Source organism: Pseudonaja textilis, chromosome 5 (assembly GCF_049901715.1).
Source record: "Pseudonaja textilis isolate UNSWEBS1 chromosome 5, rPseTex1.2, whole genome shotgun sequence".
Taxonomy (NCBI): Eukaryota; Metazoa; Chordata; class Lepidosauria; order Squamata; family Elapidae; genus Pseudonaja; species Pseudonaja textilis.
In genome coordinates this window covers 21,362,619-21,381,946 of record NC_141994.1, presented here as the reverse complement: position 1 = coordinate 21,381,946, position 19,328 = coordinate 21,362,619, and the positions used below count along the sequence as shown (strand labels likewise).

General features: G+C 43.6%; 1 protein-coding gene across 8 annotated transcripts in view; it reads left to right on the top strand.

The window, feature by feature from the left end:
- TSPAN9 (tetraspanin 9) overlaps positions 1-14,644 on the top strand; it is a 104,890-nt gene extending 90,246 nt beyond the window's left edge. For 7 of the 8 annotated variants that reach the window (XM_087934297.1, XM_087934296.1, XM_087934295.1 and 4 more), the window contains 6 exons: positions 837-1,028; positions 4,393-4,467; positions 8,591-8,692; positions 10,645-10,782; positions 12,034-12,117; positions 14,397-14,644. In XM_087934297.1, the coding sequence (XP_087790423.1) occupies positions 837-1,028; positions 4,393-4,467; positions 8,591-8,692; positions 10,645-10,782; positions 12,034-12,117; positions 14,397-14,468 (663 nt within the window). In that variant the 3' untranslated portion in view covers positions 14,469-14,644. Of the gene's footprint in view, positions 1-836; positions 1,029-4,392; positions 4,468-8,590; positions 8,693-10,644; positions 10,783-12,033; positions 12,118-12,651; positions 13,355-14,396 lie in introns of those variants that run through there. The other variant, XM_087934292.1, reaches the window with a different exon arrangement.
- The last annotated feature ends 4,684 nt before the right edge of the window (positions 14,645-19,328 follow it).

Sequence of the window (19,328 nt, the reverse complement as noted above, 5' to 3'; positions counted from 1 at the left end):
ATAATGTACACTGAAGATGGCATTTAATTTCATTGTACAAGGTGCAATGACAATAAAGTAAACTAACCTCTCACCAGCTCAAGTGCCCGTCTCCTACCACTCTACCTACCTACCTACCTATCACCTACCTACCCACCATCTATTTATCTACCTACCTACCTGCCTATCATCTACCTACCTACCCACCATCTATTTATCTACGTACCTACCTACTTGCCTACCTACCTATCATCTATCTGCCTACCTACTTACTTACCTATCATCTACCTACCTACCCATCATCTATTTATCTGCCTACCTACCAATCTATCCATCCATCATCCATCTATCCATGCATCCATCTATCTACCTACCGACCTATCATCTGTATATTTACCTACCTGCCTATAATCTACCTACCTATCATCTATTTATCTACCTACCTACGTATCATCTTATTTACCTACCTACCTATCATCTACCTGCCTATCTATCATCTATCTACCTACCTACCTGCCATCTATTTACCTGCCTACCTACCTTCCTATCTATCCATCCATTGTCTAGCAATCATCTATCCATCCATCTACCTACCTACTTATCCATCCATCCATCATCCACCTACCTACCTGTCTTCCTACCATGTTTTCTTTTTAGGTGATTAGGGGATGGTAGGAGGTATCTGTCTTATGAAGTAGTGCATAAGGGCACAGTGACAATTAGGTAAACTGACTAACTCCTCTTACCAGCCCAAGTGCCCGTCTCCTACCTGTCTGTTGTGGCAAAGGGCAAAGGCACAATGCCCTTTCTCATCCCGTCTCTCTCTCTCTCTCTCTCTTGTCTCTCTTTTTGTTAAGCTGTGCGGCTGTGGGCTCCTGGGAGTGGGAATATGGCTCTCAGTATCCCAAGGAAACTTCGCCACGTTTTCTCCCACATTCCCGTCGCTGTCGGCTGCCAACCTGGTCATCGCCATCGGGTCCATTGTCATGGTGACCGCTTTCCTGGGCTGTTTGGGTGCCATCAAAGAAAACAAGTGCCTGCTTTTAAGCGTAGGTTGGATCTGCTGTTCGGGGTTTCTGTTCCATGCCAGGGAATTGAAAAATTGCTTTTTCTCTTTCTTTTTTTGCTCCCAAAGCCTCCCACCACAACACAGATAATCCTCGATTTACAGCAGTTCCTTTAGTGACGAAGATACAGTAGGACTGAAAAAAAGTGACTTATGGCTGTTTTTCACACTTAACGACCGTTGCAGTGTCCCCGTGGTCACTTGATGAAAACTCAGCTCGGCAATGAACTCATATTTATGACGGTTGCAGTCTCCCAGTGTCACATGATTGAATTGAATCCCACCACTGAGAAATTTGGGGCCCAATTGAGGTCATAAGTTGAGAACTACCCAGAAAAGTTTGACAACCAAACCCCATGATCACTGAAAGTGAACTTAGTGAAAGTGAACTCCTTTTTTATTTTTTTATTTTTTATATGTATATTGGATTGTTCATAGTTTTTCTTTTGCCCATCTCATTCCTTGGCTAAAATAGCTGAACTTAACATTGTAACAATCTTGAAACAGCTATTGGTGCAAACCAGCTTGGTTACAGTATCTTTATCTTAATTTGTTTATTAGTTTTACCGTCTAACCAGATTCAGATAACAGATCATCAGAGTTGGAAGGGACCTTGTAGGTCATCTAGTCCAACCCCCCGCCCAAGCAGGAGACCCTACACCATTTCTGACAAATGGCACTCCAGTCTCTTCTTGAAAGCTCTCAGTGATGAAGCTCCCACAACTTCAGAGGGCAACTTCTGTTCCATGGGTTGATTGCTCTCCCTGTCAGAAAGTTTCTCCTTATTTCCAGGTTGAATCTCTCCTTGTTCAGTTTCCATCCATTATTCCTTGCCTGGCCTTCAGGTGCTTTAGCAAATAGCTTGATCTCCTCTCTGTGGCAGCCCCTCAGATACTGGAAGACTGTTATCCTGTCTGCCCTGGTCCTTCTCTTCCCTAGACTAGCCAGGCCCAGTTCCTGTAACCGTTCTTCATATGTTTTAGTCTCCAGTCCCTTAGATTCAGACACATCGAGAATTAAGAAATTCACCTCCAGCTTCTTAGAGAACTTTATGAAATTCCAGGAAAAAGAATCCTAAAGTGTAGAAGATCCCAGTTTAAGGCTATGGGGACACTCTTAACAAACTTCACAGTACAGGTCATCCTTGACTTATAACCATAAGAGCCCAAAGTTTCTGTTGCTAAGCAAGACTGTTCAGTGAGTTTTGCCCCATTTTACAATTTCCCTTGCCACTGTGCTAAGAGAATCGGTGCAGTTGTTAAGTTAGTAACATGGTCATTCAGTGAATCTGGCTTCCCCCATTGACTTCGCTGGTTATAAGGTCACAAAAGAGGATCATGTGGGCCCGGGAAAACCGTCATAAATGTGAATAATTTGCCAAGTGCCTGAATTTTGATCACGTGACCATGGGGATGCTGCAGTGGCCGTAAGTGCGAAAAATGGTCATAAGTCCTGTTTTCAGTGCTGTTGCAACTTTGAATGGTCACTAAATGAATTGTAGGTCAAGGACTACCCTGATTACCCGAAAATATGACCTACCCTGAAAGTAAGTCCTAGCTTTATTTTTACACGTGTGCCCAATATAAGCCCTACCTGTCAGGATTCCAGCAGTTACCCCAATTAAATCATGAGTCTTGACCCAAACTTCAAGAGGATTTATTGGGAGTTAAAATGTCTGTCACTGCCCCCAAATAAGCCCTAATTAAAGTCCTGCCCACTAGCTAGGGTGGGGATGGGGGGAGATGGAGCTGCCCTACTCTTTACCTTTGGACTGTTGTAGCCAGGCCTCTCACACCCCGACACCTGCCTTGCCGGCCCGTTTCTTCTGCAGTTGGCAAGGCTGGCAAGGCTTTCCTGAAGGCCTCTGGAGCTGATAACAAAGCTCTGGATCGATCAAAAGCTCTGTTATTGGCTGCAGAGGCCTTCAGGAAAGCCTTGATGGCCACAGAAGAAGAAGTTCCTGAAGGCCTCTGACAGCGAAAAGGAGTCCAGAGGTGACACACACAAGTGAGGTTAGTCAGTAGATGATATCCACCGAAAATAAGACCTGGTGTCTTTTTTGGTAGCGAAAAAATATAAGATAAGTTCATATTTTCGGGGACGCACGGTACCTGTATGAGTTCTGGCAAGGTAGTGCCTGATATAAACTGGTTAATCCTCATGGTAGCCAGGGCACCAACTGCAAAAGAGGCTGGCCACCTCACTGCCACTTTCTCGACCATCGGTGGCTCCCAAGTTGCCTTCAAAGGCTACGCTTGTTTGAGCACATTACAGCAATCGAAGCGATCGCGGTGTCTATGGAGATTCTCAATCACCCAGGTCATGGCTGTCCGAAAAGCGCTTTTCCAAGAGGCAACTGGACTTTCTGGGTTTTTTTCTTTGAAGTCGTTTTGCTTCTCATTCCAAGAAGCTTCTTCAGCTCTGACTGGATGGTGGGGGAATGGAAGGATTTACACGCCTGGCAGACAGCTGGTCATTTGCATCCTTTTTAGAGAGTCGTTGAGGCTACCTGCAGACAGCAAAGTCCAGATTTTGGACAGAGAGGACCGCTGGTTTGAAAGAGGCCGTCTTTGTCAAAACTGAGCAGCCCTCCCTCAACGGAGAGGGAGGAATACAATACCATCTTTCTCCAATTGACAACACAGTCCTTCCAGCACTTCCACGAAGGCTCCACATACCCATTTGCACCACTCAGGTGAGACCCCCTGAGGACACAGATAAACCTCCAAGCGGCCTCAGTGTCTCTCTAAAAGGATGCAAATGACCAGCTGTCTATAAATTCTTCTATTCCCCATCATCCAGTCAGAGCTGAAGAAACTTCTGGGATGAGAAATGAAACGTCCTCAAAGGAAAAAAAATAACACCAGACGGTCCAGTTGAAAAAGCACTTTGGGGACCCCTAATCAAGAGTTGGATTTGCCATCCCCGAGGCTTTCGGTCCTAGGTGGAATCAGAACTGGTCAGGCGGTTGAAGCTGGACACAGTTTCCTCCCCCAACTCATAACCTCCAGCTGTGATTGAAGCAGGAGCTATTAGCCCAAGAAGACGCATACCGATCACAGTCCAGCTGCCGTGGGGGAATTGTGACCCCATTTCAGCAACCCGCTGGACAGATCTTCCAGGCCACGTGATGAGGGGCCCCAGCTGTCTGTAGTGGGGGTGGGTGGGTGGGTGGGATTGAATCAGAGCTCATTTCCCTTGTTGTTTTGATTATCTCTAAGTAGGTTAATGTGACTATTCAGCTCGAGTTTTCCTACCCAGCGATATCATTGACACGAGGTTTTCCAAACCCTTCCCAGTTCTCTGATTTTGATCCTCCACTCTCTTCCTGTTGTCCTTTCTTTCAGTTTTTTGTCGTTTTGCTGATCATCCTCCTGGCTGAACTGATATTACTGATTTTGTTCTTTGTTTATATGGACAAGGTAAGTCTTTATATAGCCAGACACAGACAGACAGACAGACAGACAGACACACCACTAGGCTGGTTAGTTCACTCTCGGAAGCAAAGCTTCTTTTCTTTAGTTTAATTCCTTGGGGAGGAGAGAATATTAATACATGCATGCATATTCCCTCCAAAGATAATGAACACCGAGGTAAGAATGTGACCGAAGCATTACTTTACAGAAAGGGTACATTCAGTTGAATAAAGAAAGAGACGAGATCTAGGTCAACCGAGAAAGAAATTAACACTTTATTTATGGTACTATGCATGACCTGTCAGAAACAGCTGTTGGGCATTGCCAAACCATAATTCTTTGGATAAAATTATGCCATGATAGAAAAGCTGCAGAAACATTAATTTGCACACTGGTTCCTCACTGAGAACCTACTGGGCGTATTTACCACTTAATCAACTTGCTCCAAAAAAAAGAAAAGAAAAGAAAAGAAAAAAGAAAAAAACCTGTTTATGGCATAAAAATGTGGAGAGAGAAAGAAAAATAGCTTGAAAATACATCCTTGCGTGGTGGGACCATACTTCTATACCATTGGTCTTAGACATTAATATTAGTAATAGTATTGTTAGTAATTATTAATGATAATGCCTAATATAATGGTTAAATATTAGTACTGTTGGTGTTATCTGGGCTCTTTTCAGTCAGCTTTGAGGTGGGGGCATGACATGGGATTGATGTGAATTGACTCCAAATACTGCAGTGGAAACCCGGGTCGCGACCAAATCGGGTGGAGAATAAAATCGGGGCGGAAGAATTCCCTTTCCGCGCCGATTTCCCCTTTGGCACGTTTTTTTTTTTTTTAATTGCGTGCATGCACAGTCGGTTGTGCTTCCGGGAACGGATTATGGTCATGACCCGAGACTCCCCTGTACTTGGTGTGGAACAGATTCTATGAGTGGTTAAAGGCAAGAGGTAGAAGTTAGAGGAATGCATGTATTAAAAACAGAGATGGTTTACAACTATAACCACCATAAGTACTACAAATATGAATGAGTTAAACAAAAGGAAATCTATTTAACATTTTTGGTGATATTTTTTACTATATGGGAGTTATCAATGTATTATTAGTGTCTATTAATTTATGTGTTATTATATTATTAGTATTATTATCAATTAATGGGTTAATAGCTATTGCAGTATTAGCTATGGTTTTTGTTTCTTGTAAATGACTGACAAAATGCCGTATTCAAAAACGTTTATGAATAAAACAACACAGAAGGCTGATAGACACACAGCCAATACCTCAGCCACACATGTTCTTACGAAAAAGCCAGCCACTGTGCAAACATCAACTCCATCAACCAATCAAGAAATGACAACACAACCAGCCTCCCCACCAGTATATATAGGGAGACGGCAGCTCCGATCACACACTGCTTGCACTGGCATGAAGCCGAGAGCACCAGCCTGAGGATGGCAAGTGGGACCTCGCCGAAACATCGCCAAGATACTATTAATCTTACATGGGAAAAGACCCAAACAAGCCTGATGATGGCAGATGAGATTCTGCCGAAACGTTGCTACAACTTTAAAAGCACAACTATAGTGACGTGGGAAAATACCTGTGGTATTTTCGCGGTACTGACATGTATGGTATTCAGCTTTGTTCGGGTATTTTCCCACGTCATTATAGTTGTGCTTTTAAAGTTCTAGCAACATTTTGGCAGAATCTCATCTGCCATCATTAGGCTTCTGTATTGTGTTCATCTGTGAGTCAGACTTTTACAGTTGTTTCAGTTTTAAATTTGGGGCTAGCCTACTGCTGTGCCAGAATGGTTTTTTCTTCATCCTGATTGGTTGGGAGTCTTGGTCTGTGTTTATTGGTCTTGGACTTTGCTGTGTTCTGCTTGATTGGTGTTTCTAATATCTTCTGTCTGTTTTGTGGCTTTTTTTGTGTCTTGATTGGCTGGCAACATTGTGTTCCTGTATTGGAGGCATTTATTGGAGGCAGCTTGGCTCCGAGTAAATGGATGGCTATCATTTGTTAGGAAGCTCGGTTTCATCTGGGTGCCTGGTTGGGGTGTGTTGGAGCTGGAGGTATCAGGGGGGATCTGTTTGTGCCCAGGTGTTTGCCTGGCTTGTGGTGTGGAGATTTTTTTTGTTTGTGAGTGCAGGCTTCCAAATAATTGACAGTCTGGTGGAATCATCTCTTCTATTCATGCTTTCAGGTCTTTTTTCAATCTCTATGACTTCTCTGATGATTCTGTGGCTGGGGTTTTCTATAGTAGCTAGGTTTCTGGTGCCATTGAAGTCGATGCTATGACCTGTGGCTTTCATGTGTTGGACTAGTGAGGAAGTGTGTTCCAGCTTTTTTACTGCATTTTTGTGTTCATCCAGGCGGGTACTTATTATTCTATTGGTCTGTCCAATGTATGTGGCAGGGCATGATGCACAGGGGACTTCGTATATGCCTTGGTTTTCCAGGTCAATTTTATCTTTGGGGTTTCTTAGGATGGCTGTTATTTTTCTGTCTGTTTTGAAGGCAGTCTTGATGTGATGCCTGTGTAATATCTTACTGATTTTGTCTGTAGTACCTCTTATGTAGGGCAGGACAGCTGTTCCATAGGTCTGTTCATCTTCTAGGTCTCCATTATGTCTCAGTGTGTTTTTGTGGATCAAGCCGGTGATTTTGCTTTTGTGGAAGCCGTTAGCTGTCAGTACTTTAGTCAGAGTGCAAAGTGCAGTCTTTATGTGTGTCTTGTCTGCCAGGCGTTTGGTTCTGGCGATTAGTGTTTTGGCCACGGAGTTTATCTGTGCACAACTATAATGACGTGGGAAAATACCCGAACAAAGCTGAATACCATACATGTAAGTACCCGCGAAAACTTAAGAAAATGAATAAAATTATATATATACACATACACATACACATACACGTACACACACACACACACACACACACACACACACATATATATATATATATCTACACACACATTTATAAAGAATGAGATCAGTAAGCTTCTGGTACTCGGACACATCAATCAAACACTGGCAGAATTGAGTGATGCAGCCAAGGACTTCCTTCAGTTCTTGGAAGGGCGGAAGGTCTGGGAAAGGAGGAACAGACTAAGTGGCTGGCTTCCTGGCCACTGAATTCAGCGAAGTTCCCTTCCTAGTTCTGAGTGAGTTCAGCTTCCCCAGACCAAACAGGTGCACAATTTGGGTTTGTTTGTTTGTTTGTGTGTATCTTCCTGCACCCTTAGTTCCTTTCAAAGAACTGGTGGCAAGCCTTTTGCGCAGATCCATCCTGTGTTGAAATGCACTTCTTCCTGAATTAGGAGGCAAGAGCTTTAGCACTTAGACCTATAGGCTGCTTCACAGAGCTTTCCAGCCTTCTCTAAGCGGTTTCCAGAGTCAGCCTATTGCCCCCCAACCACCTGGGCTCTCATTTTACCAACCTCAGAAGGACAGAAAGCTGGTCAGGATTGAACTCCAGACGGTGGGCAGAGTCAGCCTGCAATACGGCGTTCTAGCCACTGCACCACCACAGAGAGATGATAGATAGATTGCAATAGCCCTTAGACTTATAAACCGCTTCACAGTGCTTTTACAGCTCTCTCTAAGTGGTTTGCAGAGTCAGCCTATTGCCCCCAACAATCTGGGTCCTCATTTTACCCACCTCGGAAGGAGGGAAGGCTAAGTCAACCTTGAGCCTAGTGAGACTTGAATTTCCAGAACTGCTGGCAGTCAGCAGTCAGCAGAATTAGCCTGCAATAGTGCGTTCTAACCATTGTGCCACCACGGCCTTTCTTATGGTCACTCCTGCCTTTGTTTCTTCCTCTGTGGGCTACTGCAGTGTCCTCTCCGTGCGGCTGCAATGCACATTTTAAAAACTGCAGCTTCCATCATGCTGCTGCAGCTTCCATTTCGACTTTTTTGACCATAACCCGCAGCATTGAGGAATTTTTCTCCAAAGCCACTTTGGAAGCCAGGAGTGTCCACCCCTTAAGGATGATTCTGCAGAAGAGATTCGGTTCCATTTAGTCTTGTACTTTTACACCATATCCAGCCAAATGACGTGAAAAATTATACCTGCAGAGAGTCAACAATTAGAATTCTTAAAAACAATTCTTTTTTTATGAAATAGGTGAGTGAAAGTGCAAAACAGGACCTGAAAGAGGGCCTCAAGTTGTATAATACAGAAAACAACGTTGGGCTGAAGAACGCATGGAATATCATTCAAGCAGAGGTAAAATATTTAAGCGCTTAGGTCTTGCAGACCAAATCTTGTGTCAAAAACTAGACAACCACTGCAGAATAGCCAATAAGACTTTGCTGTTCTGCTGCTGCCATCTAGTGGCATTTCGTAGCATTAGCAATCTGCAATTTCTTTTCGGACTTAATACACTCATCTAGGTACAGTCTGCATTGCTTGTAACCTTCTGTAGCATTTTCATTGCTGAGAAGTATGCTTTCTGTGACTCTTTATTGCAGTAAACCATTATTTCCATAACCGTTTATTGAGCTGGGGTTTACCGTCATGTTAAAAGTCTCTTTTTATGACCCTGTATGAAAACATAAACCAAATAAAACTCATTGCAAATTGTTATATAAATCCAGCCAATGTCAGTTAATGTTAAAAGCTAATAAGGTTTATTGATCTATATAGTTCTAAAATGCTCATTCTCGCGATCTTTACCTGCGGGAAATGGTGAGTCGTAGGGCAACAATTTTTGAAAAAGGTACTAATAGCTAGAATGTATCCAAAATCCAAAAGGCTGGCTCAGTGGTTAAGATGCTGAGCTTGTCGATCAGAAAGGTCGGCAGTTCGGTGGTTCGAATCCAGCAGTGGGATCCTATCTGTTCCACTATTGGTTTGGTGATCGCCTGCGCGCATGTGCACCTAATGCGCGCACAACTTTCCACACACCAGCTGAGGCCTGCAGCGCCAATCAGCTGAGAGGATAAAGAAGAGAAAAGCTCAGGGGCCGGTAGGAGGGCTTTTCTTTCTCCTCTCAGCTCAGGCTTTTGCTACCAGTTTGGCCAAACTGGGTCGAACTGATAGCATACCACCACTGTTCGAATCTCTAGTGCTGCGTAATGGAGTGAGCTCCCGTTCCTTGTCCCAGCTTCTGACAACCTAGCAGTTTGAAAGCATGTAAAAATGCAAGTAGACCACTTTGATGGGAAAGTAACAGTGTTCTGTGCACCTTCGGCATTTAGTCATGCCAGCCACATGACCATAGAGACATCTTCAGATAGCGCTGACTTTCGGCTTTGAAACGGAGATGAGCACTGCCCCCTAGAGCTGGAAATGACTAGCACATACTGAATGTGCGAGGGGAACCTTTACCTTACCTTACCTTATCCAAAACCCACGATTTCTGAAGGAATGAAATTTGTGAAAGCTGTGGCTGCTTCAGTGCTACTGGCTACTGTTGCTGCGGTCACATGATCTTCTGTGACAGTTTCCCAGCCAGTCTCACAATCCCTTCCTCTCCATCCAGCAGCAGCCTTTTACCTGTCTACTGAAAAGGGGAGGGAGGGAGGAGGAAGGAAGGAAGGAAGGGCTATCACAAGTTTGAAGCTCACTAAACAAGGCAGTCATTAATCAAGGACTACCTGTAGTAAGGTGCTTGATCTCTTGCCTTTATTTTACATGCATAACATGTCCATTTCTGAAATATATACTTGTTTCTCTAATAATGTTGTGAACTTTAAGTAAAGTAAATGTCTAGTTTAATGAAAAGAAGGACTAGAGGAGGCAGGAGAGCAGTGTTCTGATATCTCAGGGGCTGCCCTAAAGAAGAGGGAATCAAGCTATTCTCCAAAGCACCTGAGGGCAGGACAAGAAGTAATGGGTGGAAATGAATCAAGGAGAGAAGCAACTTAAGAACTAAGGAGAAATTTCTTGACAGAACAATTAATCGGTGGAACAACTTTCCTCCAGAAGTTGTGAATGCTCCAACACTGGAAGTTTTTATAAAGATGTTGGATAACCATTTGTCTGAAGTGGTGTAGGGTTTCCTGCCTAGGCAGGGGGTTGGACTAGAAGACCTCCAAGGTCCCTGCCAACTCTTGTTATTCTATTCTATTCCTATTCTATTCTGTCCTGTTCTATTCTGTTCTATTCTAACTTTGTTAGAAACAGAAATACTTTAAAAAAAAATTCTGGTTCATTCTCCTTTTTCCTCCCCATAGATGCACTGCTGTGGGGTAACTGATTATAGAGATTGGTACCCCGTATTGGGTGATAACGTTGTCCCTGACAGATGCTGCATGGAGAATTCCCAAGATTGTGGTCGGAATTCCAACAACACGAACCTGGTGTGGAAAACGGTAAAACCATCACCTGAATGGTGCCTTCATGCTTACTCGCCCCTAGATTCTTCCAAACATGCTTACTCTGTTGACTAGGAATATAGGCAGTCTTCAACTTACGGATACAAGTGAGCCCCAAATTTCTATTGCTAAGTAAGACTGTGGTTAAGTGAGCTTTGCCCCATCTTACAATCTTTCTTGCTACAGTTGTTAAGCGAGTCCCTGCAGATGTTAAGTTGGTCACTCAGTTGTTAAGTGAATGTGGCTTCCCCATTGACTTCGTTTCTCAGCCCGTCGCAAAAGGGGATCACGTGACCCCAGAACACTGCAACCATCATAAATACGAGCCAGTTGCCAAGCATCTGAATTTGGATCAGGTGTCCACAGGGACGCTGCAATCGTCATAAGTGTGAAAAACGGTCATAAGTCACTTTTTTCCGTGCTGTTGTAGCTTCGAACGGTGACTAAACTAATGGTTGTAAGCCGAGGACTACCTATCATAGTAGCCATCGTGAATCCTTAAGTCCTGTAGAATTCAGTGGGAATTACTTCTTGGTAAATCAGGATAGGACCGAGGCATAAATCTGCTAATAGGTAATAACTGTTGTTCACTCAGCCATTTGTCCAAGAATTGATCCGGTGCTAAAAATACTTGGCTCGAGTTGATGCTTAGATTACAGATCACAGAGGGAAGTTGTGCAGCTCTCTTGCGTTCCACCAGAGAGGATTTAAGTACTGTGTAGTACATAAAAAGTAAAGTCACCTTCAAGTCAATCTGGAGTCTTTTTGGAGAAGTCTTTGTGCAGATTTGTTCAGCAGTGCTACACAGATGGGATTACCTTCTGGCTCCCGGGGAGGTATTTTCAGCCTTCCCAATCCAAGCTGATGACAGTTAAAAATTCTCTGGAAATATTCCTTCAGGGGTTAAATATGAAGTTACAAAATAAGTTTAGATAGATTTTTTAAAAAAAATTGTGCGTGCTAGAGACACGTTCTGAATGAAAATAAATGTTGCCTTTGCACTGTTTTGCTGCCAGCTGAACAGCATGCAAAATCATGTAATCTGTAAAAAAAAGCAACAGTGAGTTATCTGTGCATGAACAAAAGAGCAAAATTCACCTCCTTGATGAATCCTTGTCAAATTTCATTTGAAGTTTCTAATTCTAACTTTGGCAGAAGTCAAACCTTTTTTTTTTCTCCACTGCCGTTCTGCTCAAAATGCTGTTGCTATCCAACAATGTTTTTAAAAAGCTTTTTTTTCTCCTCCAGGGCTGCTACGAGAAGGTCATGACGTGGTTTGAAGATAACAAGCATATCCCCGGGGCCGTTGGGATGTGTCTCCTCATAATACAGGTATGGGCTAAGTCAGGGATCTGCAACCTGTAGCTCTAGAGCCGCATGCGGCTTTTTTGGCCCTCTGTTGTGGCTCCCTATTGGCTGACCCCTCCCCTCCCCTCGCCGTCACTCTTCGCCTGGCCTGAGAGGTTAAGGGTGATGGTGGGGGATGGAGACTCGCTCCATGTTCTGACCAAGGCTTCCTGAGACTGTAATTAAGCACACGCTTAATTAAAACAACTCTTGTTTTATTTCAGCACTGGGAATTATGTTCATTCCTAGCCCATAATGAGTCTCAAACAGTCCCTCGAAATAAGCACCCACCTTTCTCTCCTTTGAATGGCTGCCAACAACTAAAGTGCCAAATGAACTGTAAAAAGTACAAAGTCCACACGGAACTTCAAGGTTTAATCCAAACAGAGTGAACGACTTTGCTTCCTGCAAAGGTTTTTCACCTTTGCCTGTCCTTTATACCTTATGAGAGGGGCAATCACCTCCAAGCCTTACTCCCGAGTCGCCCCTTTTGTCTTAACTGTTCTTGCCTTCTGGCAGCTCTGCGCATGAGTGCACTGGGAACAGGCTCCCCTTGTTCCTCGGCCTCTCTGCTGCCAGACTCCGGAGGCTCCGGAGTCAGCACATAACTCCCAGATGGCCCTGGCCCCATCTCTGCATTGGACGCAGATCCCTCGCCCGAGTCCTCTCCAGACTCCCGGATTGGTCCCCGTTCTTCCCACTGTCCGATTCTGCTGCTGTCTGCACAGTCTGCTAGCAAAGCACAACAACACTGGTGCAAGATTTGAACCGGGCTCTTTGGGGGCTGTGACTCCGGGGTCAATGATAAGTACATCTGGTGAAATACATCAATGAAGATCCAACCATCCAGATTTTAAAAGGTTAAAATCATGGCAGCTGGACCAATGTTTGTTAATCTAAGATGTTTTGTTACTCATCCAAGTAGCTTCATTAATCAAAATAAAAAAATAGGTGTCAAAATAAAAAAAAATAGGTAGAGAGCCAGAGAGTCTTTGGAATATATCAACTTTTGCCACACCAACTGTAACATTCTTCCCAAAATGTATTGCAATATGTCAATCAAGACTCAATCATCTAGGCCAAAAGTATCTTTTAAAAAAAGTTAAAATCATAGCAGCTGGACCAAAGTTTGCTAATCTGAGTCGTTTCTTTTTCACCCAAGTAACTATTCCATTATTTTCCTTTAGAAAAACCTGCTGATGAATAAAATTGAACTGAACTTCCTTTGGCCAAATGTGATTAGACACACAAGGAATTTGAAACAGTTTAATGGTGATGATATATTTGTCTAGCGGTGAAGATGCTCACCTCCCACTCCCAAGGTTGAGAATTCAATCCTAGGCAGCAACAGATTTTTCTGTCTCGGCACAAAGAAAAAATATCTGCTGTTGTGATGACCAGGGCATGACACAAAAATAACCAAGGCACAAAAATAGAATAAAGTTCCATGAATGCTTCCAACTTGGCCCCAATGTCCAATTATCCTCGGCTGGATATCAAACTCTTAAAGAAAACAGTTTACGGAGGGAGTAAATGCAGTCTGCACCCAAAGTAAAAGTTAATTCGAAATAAAAAACCCAACACAAACCACACTGAAGGAATTACTACGGCAGGCAAGGATGATTAATTGCAGACGTCTACCAGATAACTGCAGCCACCACAGTTGGGAAGAAGACAAAACACAGATAAGCTCCAACAAGCAACTTTGCCATGCGCAGTTTGTCCTTTTAACCAGTTGTCCCAGCTGCAACTCATGAAGGAGATCAGGGCCCCTTCCTCCCCTGTAGACCATGCCATTCACATTTCTCCCTTATCCTCTCCTCCCTGCGTGCCCTAGGATGAAGAGGGGATGGGTCTGGGTCTTCCTCTGAATGCCCAGCTGGCCTGTGCCCTTCCCCAGTTTCCTCCACAACCTCCGTAGCCGTACTCCCACTCCCTGTCAGCTGTTCCATCTCTCCCTCGGAGTCAGACTCCAACAGGGGCATGACAGCTGTGAACCTCCACATAGGTGTCAGGAAGGGCATCCAGCCAGTAAATGCTCAGCTCCGTTCAGTTGCCCCGACTCTACCCTGAATTCAGGGATTATAGGGTCTTAAAAAGAAAACAAAGTCATAGCAGAAGAGCAGTAATTCAAATTTAATGCAATGGGGCCCATCTTTGATTCTACCAAAGCCATCAAAGATTGTATGGGTGTGGGACTCTGTAAAAGTATTGTTTGTATCCCACAGTGAATTCCGACATCCTTTTCCTTGCTTGTCTTCCAGATTCTTGGCATGGCCTTTTCCATGACTCTCTTCCAGCAGATTCACAGGACCGGTAAAAAATACGATGCCTAAAATACTTCTTTTGTAACTTCATCAGCCCTTAACTGTTGCCGTTAGGACAGGACGACAACCGCAATATATACAGTATATATATATATGTATATATATATATTGTCTGACTTTGGGGCTGCCTACCCTGCTTAGTTCATTTCTCCAAGACGGATTAAACTGAACACAAGTATTTACAGAACCTTTTTTTGTCTCTTCTCGGGTCATTGTTTTGCCAAAGAAGAGGAGAAGCTTCCTGAACTCGAAATCAATTTTCTACTCCTTCTCAAAGCTCCTTTTTTTCTAACCTTGTAGGTGGAATAACGTTCTAGTACTGATCAGTATTACATCTTTGAGGTAGCCAACGGACGCGTCCATTAACTTTTTAAAATAATGGTTTTTAAAAAAACGGTTTGTACCCAACTGGGGTACTGGGACTTGAACGGAGCCATTCGGACGACACCTCTGTGAATTGCATCTGCTTGGACAGAGGGGGGGGGTGGGGGGTTGGGGGGGCTTCAGAAGTACTTTATCTTACAGAATATTAAGTATTTTCCTTGCTTACCATTTTTTCCCTTACGTCCCTCTCCCCCACCCCAATTCAATGGTGCAGTCTTTGGGGGGGGGGAAATACCATTTAAAAAAAAAACTGTTTTAAATTTAAATTTAGGAGGAAAGGCGGGGCTGTTTCTGTTACAATAAGTTTAAAAGAGACTCGGCAGTTGGTGAAGTCTCCGCTAAAGCTCGATTTAGACTTCAACTGCGCGTAGGCGTCAGTGGGTATCCACGCTGCCAAAGGGGTTGGTGGGTAAGCGGAGGTTGCAAATGGTTGCAGGCGGGCCGGCGCGCACCCTTCCCCAATCTCAACCGCCGTGTTGCACAAAGAGAGGCGTGTCCTGCATGCCAATTGGTTGATCCGACTTCCTGGTGGGCGGATGGCAAGGCGCCTTCCCTGTGCTTTGTTGTTAGAGCGCCCCCTAGCCAGAACGCTAACTTTTGCCAAAATATAAATGCTATGCAACCATCTCCAATCGCATACGTTCCCTGATGAGCCACGGCGGCGCAGTTAGAATGCAGTATTGCAGGCTATTTCTGTTGACTGCTGGTTGCCTGCAATTTGGCAGTTTGAATCCCACCAGGCTGAAGATTGGCGGGCAATAGGCTGACTCTGGAAACTGCTTACAGGGGGCTGTAAAGCACTACGAAGCGGTATATAAGTCTAAGGGCTATTGCTATTGCTACGCGCAGTGACGCTGAAGTCTAAATCAGGTTTAAGCTGGAATCACGCAGTGGGAATTCTGGGACCAGGGCAGATTCTCAGATACATACCTCATATTTTTCAGTTGGAGATCTTCACCATAAGGCAGGGGTGGGGAATTATGGTTGTGGTGGTTAAAATGCAGCATTGCAGGCTAACTATGTGCACTGCCAGGAGTTCGATTCTAACTGGCTCAAGGTTGACTCAGCCTTCCATCTTTCCAAGGACCTAGATTGTTGGGGGCAATAGGCTGAGACTCTAAACCACTTAGAGAGGGTTGTAAAGCACTGTGAAGCGGTATATAAGTCTGCTATTGCCCTTCCTTCCTTCCTTCCTTCCTTCCTTCCTTCCTTCCTTCCTTCCCTCCCTCCCTCCCTCCCTCCCTCCCTCCCTCCCTCCCTCCCTCCCTCCCTCCCTCCCTCCCTCCCTCCCTCCCTCCCTCCCTCATTCCTTCCTTCCCTCCCCTCCTTCATCTCTTTTTCATTCTCCTTCCTGGTGGTGCAGTGATTAGTATGCAGTATTTCAGGCTGACTCTGCCGATTGCCGGGAGTTCGATCCTGACCGGCTCATGGTTGACTCAGCCTTCCATCCTTCCGAGGTAGGTAAAATGAGGAGCCAGATTGTTGGGGGCAATAGGCTGACTCTGTAAAACCATTTAGAGAGGGCTGTAAAGCACTGTGAAGCGGTATATAAGTCTAAGGGCTATTGCTACGGTCCTTTTATGACCTGTGGACTTCAACTCCCAGAATTCCTGGCATGGCTGGCTTAGGAATTCTGGGAGTTGAAGTCCACAGGTCATAAAAGGGCCGTAGTTCCCCACCTCTGCTGTCAGACATATTGTACACGAAGCAAACACAACTCTGGAAGCATCTTATTCTGAAAAACAAAAAGTTAGAATTGATTGCTGCTACTGCTGCTTGATGGCCAATTGGCATATGTCAGGAGACTCGGCCGATGTCCCTCTTTTGGTTCTTATTTCTGGTAGTCTTAAAATAGGGTAGGAATGACATACTTTTGATAATTAGGCTACGATGCCTTTACTGAAGCTTCGGTCTCTGAATTTTAACAAAAACAAAAACTGTGACTTCTGTCAAAGGAGAGATAAGCTCCCTATCAAGAACCAGCAGTTGTTTTTTTTATATATTTAACAGAATAAAACAGCAATTTCCAAAGGGGGCAATCAAGCCACCGAGCAATAAATAAATAAATCTCTCTGGCAAGTCAGGTTTTCTCCATTTCACGAAGGGGGCCTGCAGATTTTCCCAGCTCTAGTGATAAAGCAAATTATGCTGACCCACTGGGGCTGTCTCAGAATTTATTTGTGCCTGAAAGTTGGCAGCTACCAGGAAGTTGCATTCTTCCATTTGAATATACACTTATCGGTGCTCGTTCCAAAAAGAAAAAAGAAAGAAAGAGTTATCATTCCCCAACTTCGCATCCTCTAAAAAGAAATGGGGGCGGGGGGGAGGTAACAATGAAAACATCATTCAGAAAAAGTTAGCAAACTGTGAATGATTAACCGGCGGTCTCTCTCTCTCTCTCTCTCTTCCTCTTTTACTTCCAGGTAGTAGATAAGATTAAGGAAAAAAACATTTCCTTTTTTGGATAATGAAGAGCGCAAAGGCTCAGCTTGAGCTACGTGATTGTGGCGTAAGGGAAACGGTGGGTGAGCTGAAAGACAACCTGTATCGGGGGTGTCAAACTCGATTCCATGGAGGGACACATCAGGGTTGTGTTTGACCTCAGGGGCTGGGGTGGGCGTGGCCAGCTTGATTTCACTCGTGTCTGGGGCGCCTGTGGTGGCCCAAGCACTCTGCCGGCAAAAAGAGGCTCCCGAGCTCCGTTTTTGGCTGCGATGACCTCCTGCAACCCTCTGGCAGCGAAAATGGAGCTCAGAGGGCTGTGCGGGCCAGATCTAAGCACCCCGTGAGTCACTGATCACTGATCTATGGAGTGCAACCGAAGTTTGTTTTTCATAGCCTTGGAAATAATTCACAGGAAGCCTCTGAGAGAGAAGGAAATGTACACATAGTCCTCACTTAATTGCAAACCGTGGAGCCTGGAATGTCCGTTCTAAGTTGTTGCGGTCACTAAACAAGTTCATGGCACGAACTGATTGGATTGTGCAATCATTTTTTATGACGGTCATAAGGTGAATTGCTGTGGCCGTTTAAGCAAACCACGTGGTCATTAGGCAACCATTTGCTCCAATGGGCATTTTATTTTTTTTATTTTTTGCCAGAAACTGGCAAATTAATAATAATAATATCGGACATCACAACCGGTTGCCAATGCGAATCACGGTTGCCAATGCGAATCACGTGACCATGGTTGCATGTGTGGGGCAGTCATAACTTTGAGGAGGGATTGTAAGTCATTAAGCGAGGGGTAACTGTGCCATCTATACTGGCAGGAGTCTCTTAATTAATACCAGGAAAGATTCAGATGAAAGGAGAATGGAAACAAGCAGGACCCAAGGCCCCTTTACTTAAAAAAGAAACACTTTTATATCAAACTAATTAACAGAAATAAAAATTGCATATTGTGCAAATTAGGTGTAGATGTATTGTTCTACTGCTGCAAAATAATTATTTTTACCACCTCCATGCACAAGAAATCTATAGTTCTTGATGCCCAGATTCTGAACACCAGTAATACAGCCAAACATACCTTAATGCCATTCTCATTTTCAAATCATTATTGCAGTCTTGCACATTTGAACCCAAAATATGGCAACAATGGGACAAATCTGAAAATTAATCTCTATCTCTTGAACTAAGTCTTCAATAGTGACCGTTTCTAAACAATTTTGAGATATTTAATACAGGTGAAATTGGAGGGTTTTTTTTTGCCATGTTAACTACATTTTAAGATAAAAACCATTTCACGTTCTTTAATGCAACTGTTCACTGGTTTTGAAAGAGTAGGTCATTCCAAGTTACTGTCCAAGTAATTAATATCGGTTTCTTCAAAATCTTTAAAAAAGATGGATAGTGGCTAAAATATCTCAAAAGCATTAGGACCAAACATTACAGGTGACAAACCCTTCAGTAGAATAAATTGCCAAGAAGCAATCTGGAAAACCAAGTTCACTTTTTTATAGACTTTTTATAAACAGTTTAATCTGAGCTATGTTTTTCAAAAGTAAAGGTTCGATTTACTGAAAAGTTAAAACAAGAAGCAGATTAATATCTGTTTTTTAAACAGGGAGCTTGGCATCATGGAGGTTTTGTTGCTTAAGAAAGTTAGTTTTGTCTCCCACCAAATCTCTATTTATCTTGAGACGTTAAGTTTTCAATATTGAAACTGATCCTTGAACAAACCAAGGTTTTCAGAAGACACAAATGCTTCCCAGTGGAATGCAAAGAGGAGCTGAATTCTGAATCTAAAATAAATGCCAAATGATCAGCTGAAAAGATGGAGAATTAAATCCATATTTACCAGCTGGTCATTCTAATTCAATCCGTGGAAATGTTAAGATAACTTTCTGGAGAAAGCTATTAGACAAATTCGGTTGAAATAATATAAATAGCACAAGAAGTTCTTTTAAAATACATGTAGAGTTAAAATGACCTTACACAGATTTATTTGTGCAAGCAACAAGAATTCTAGGTTTGGTTTGAACC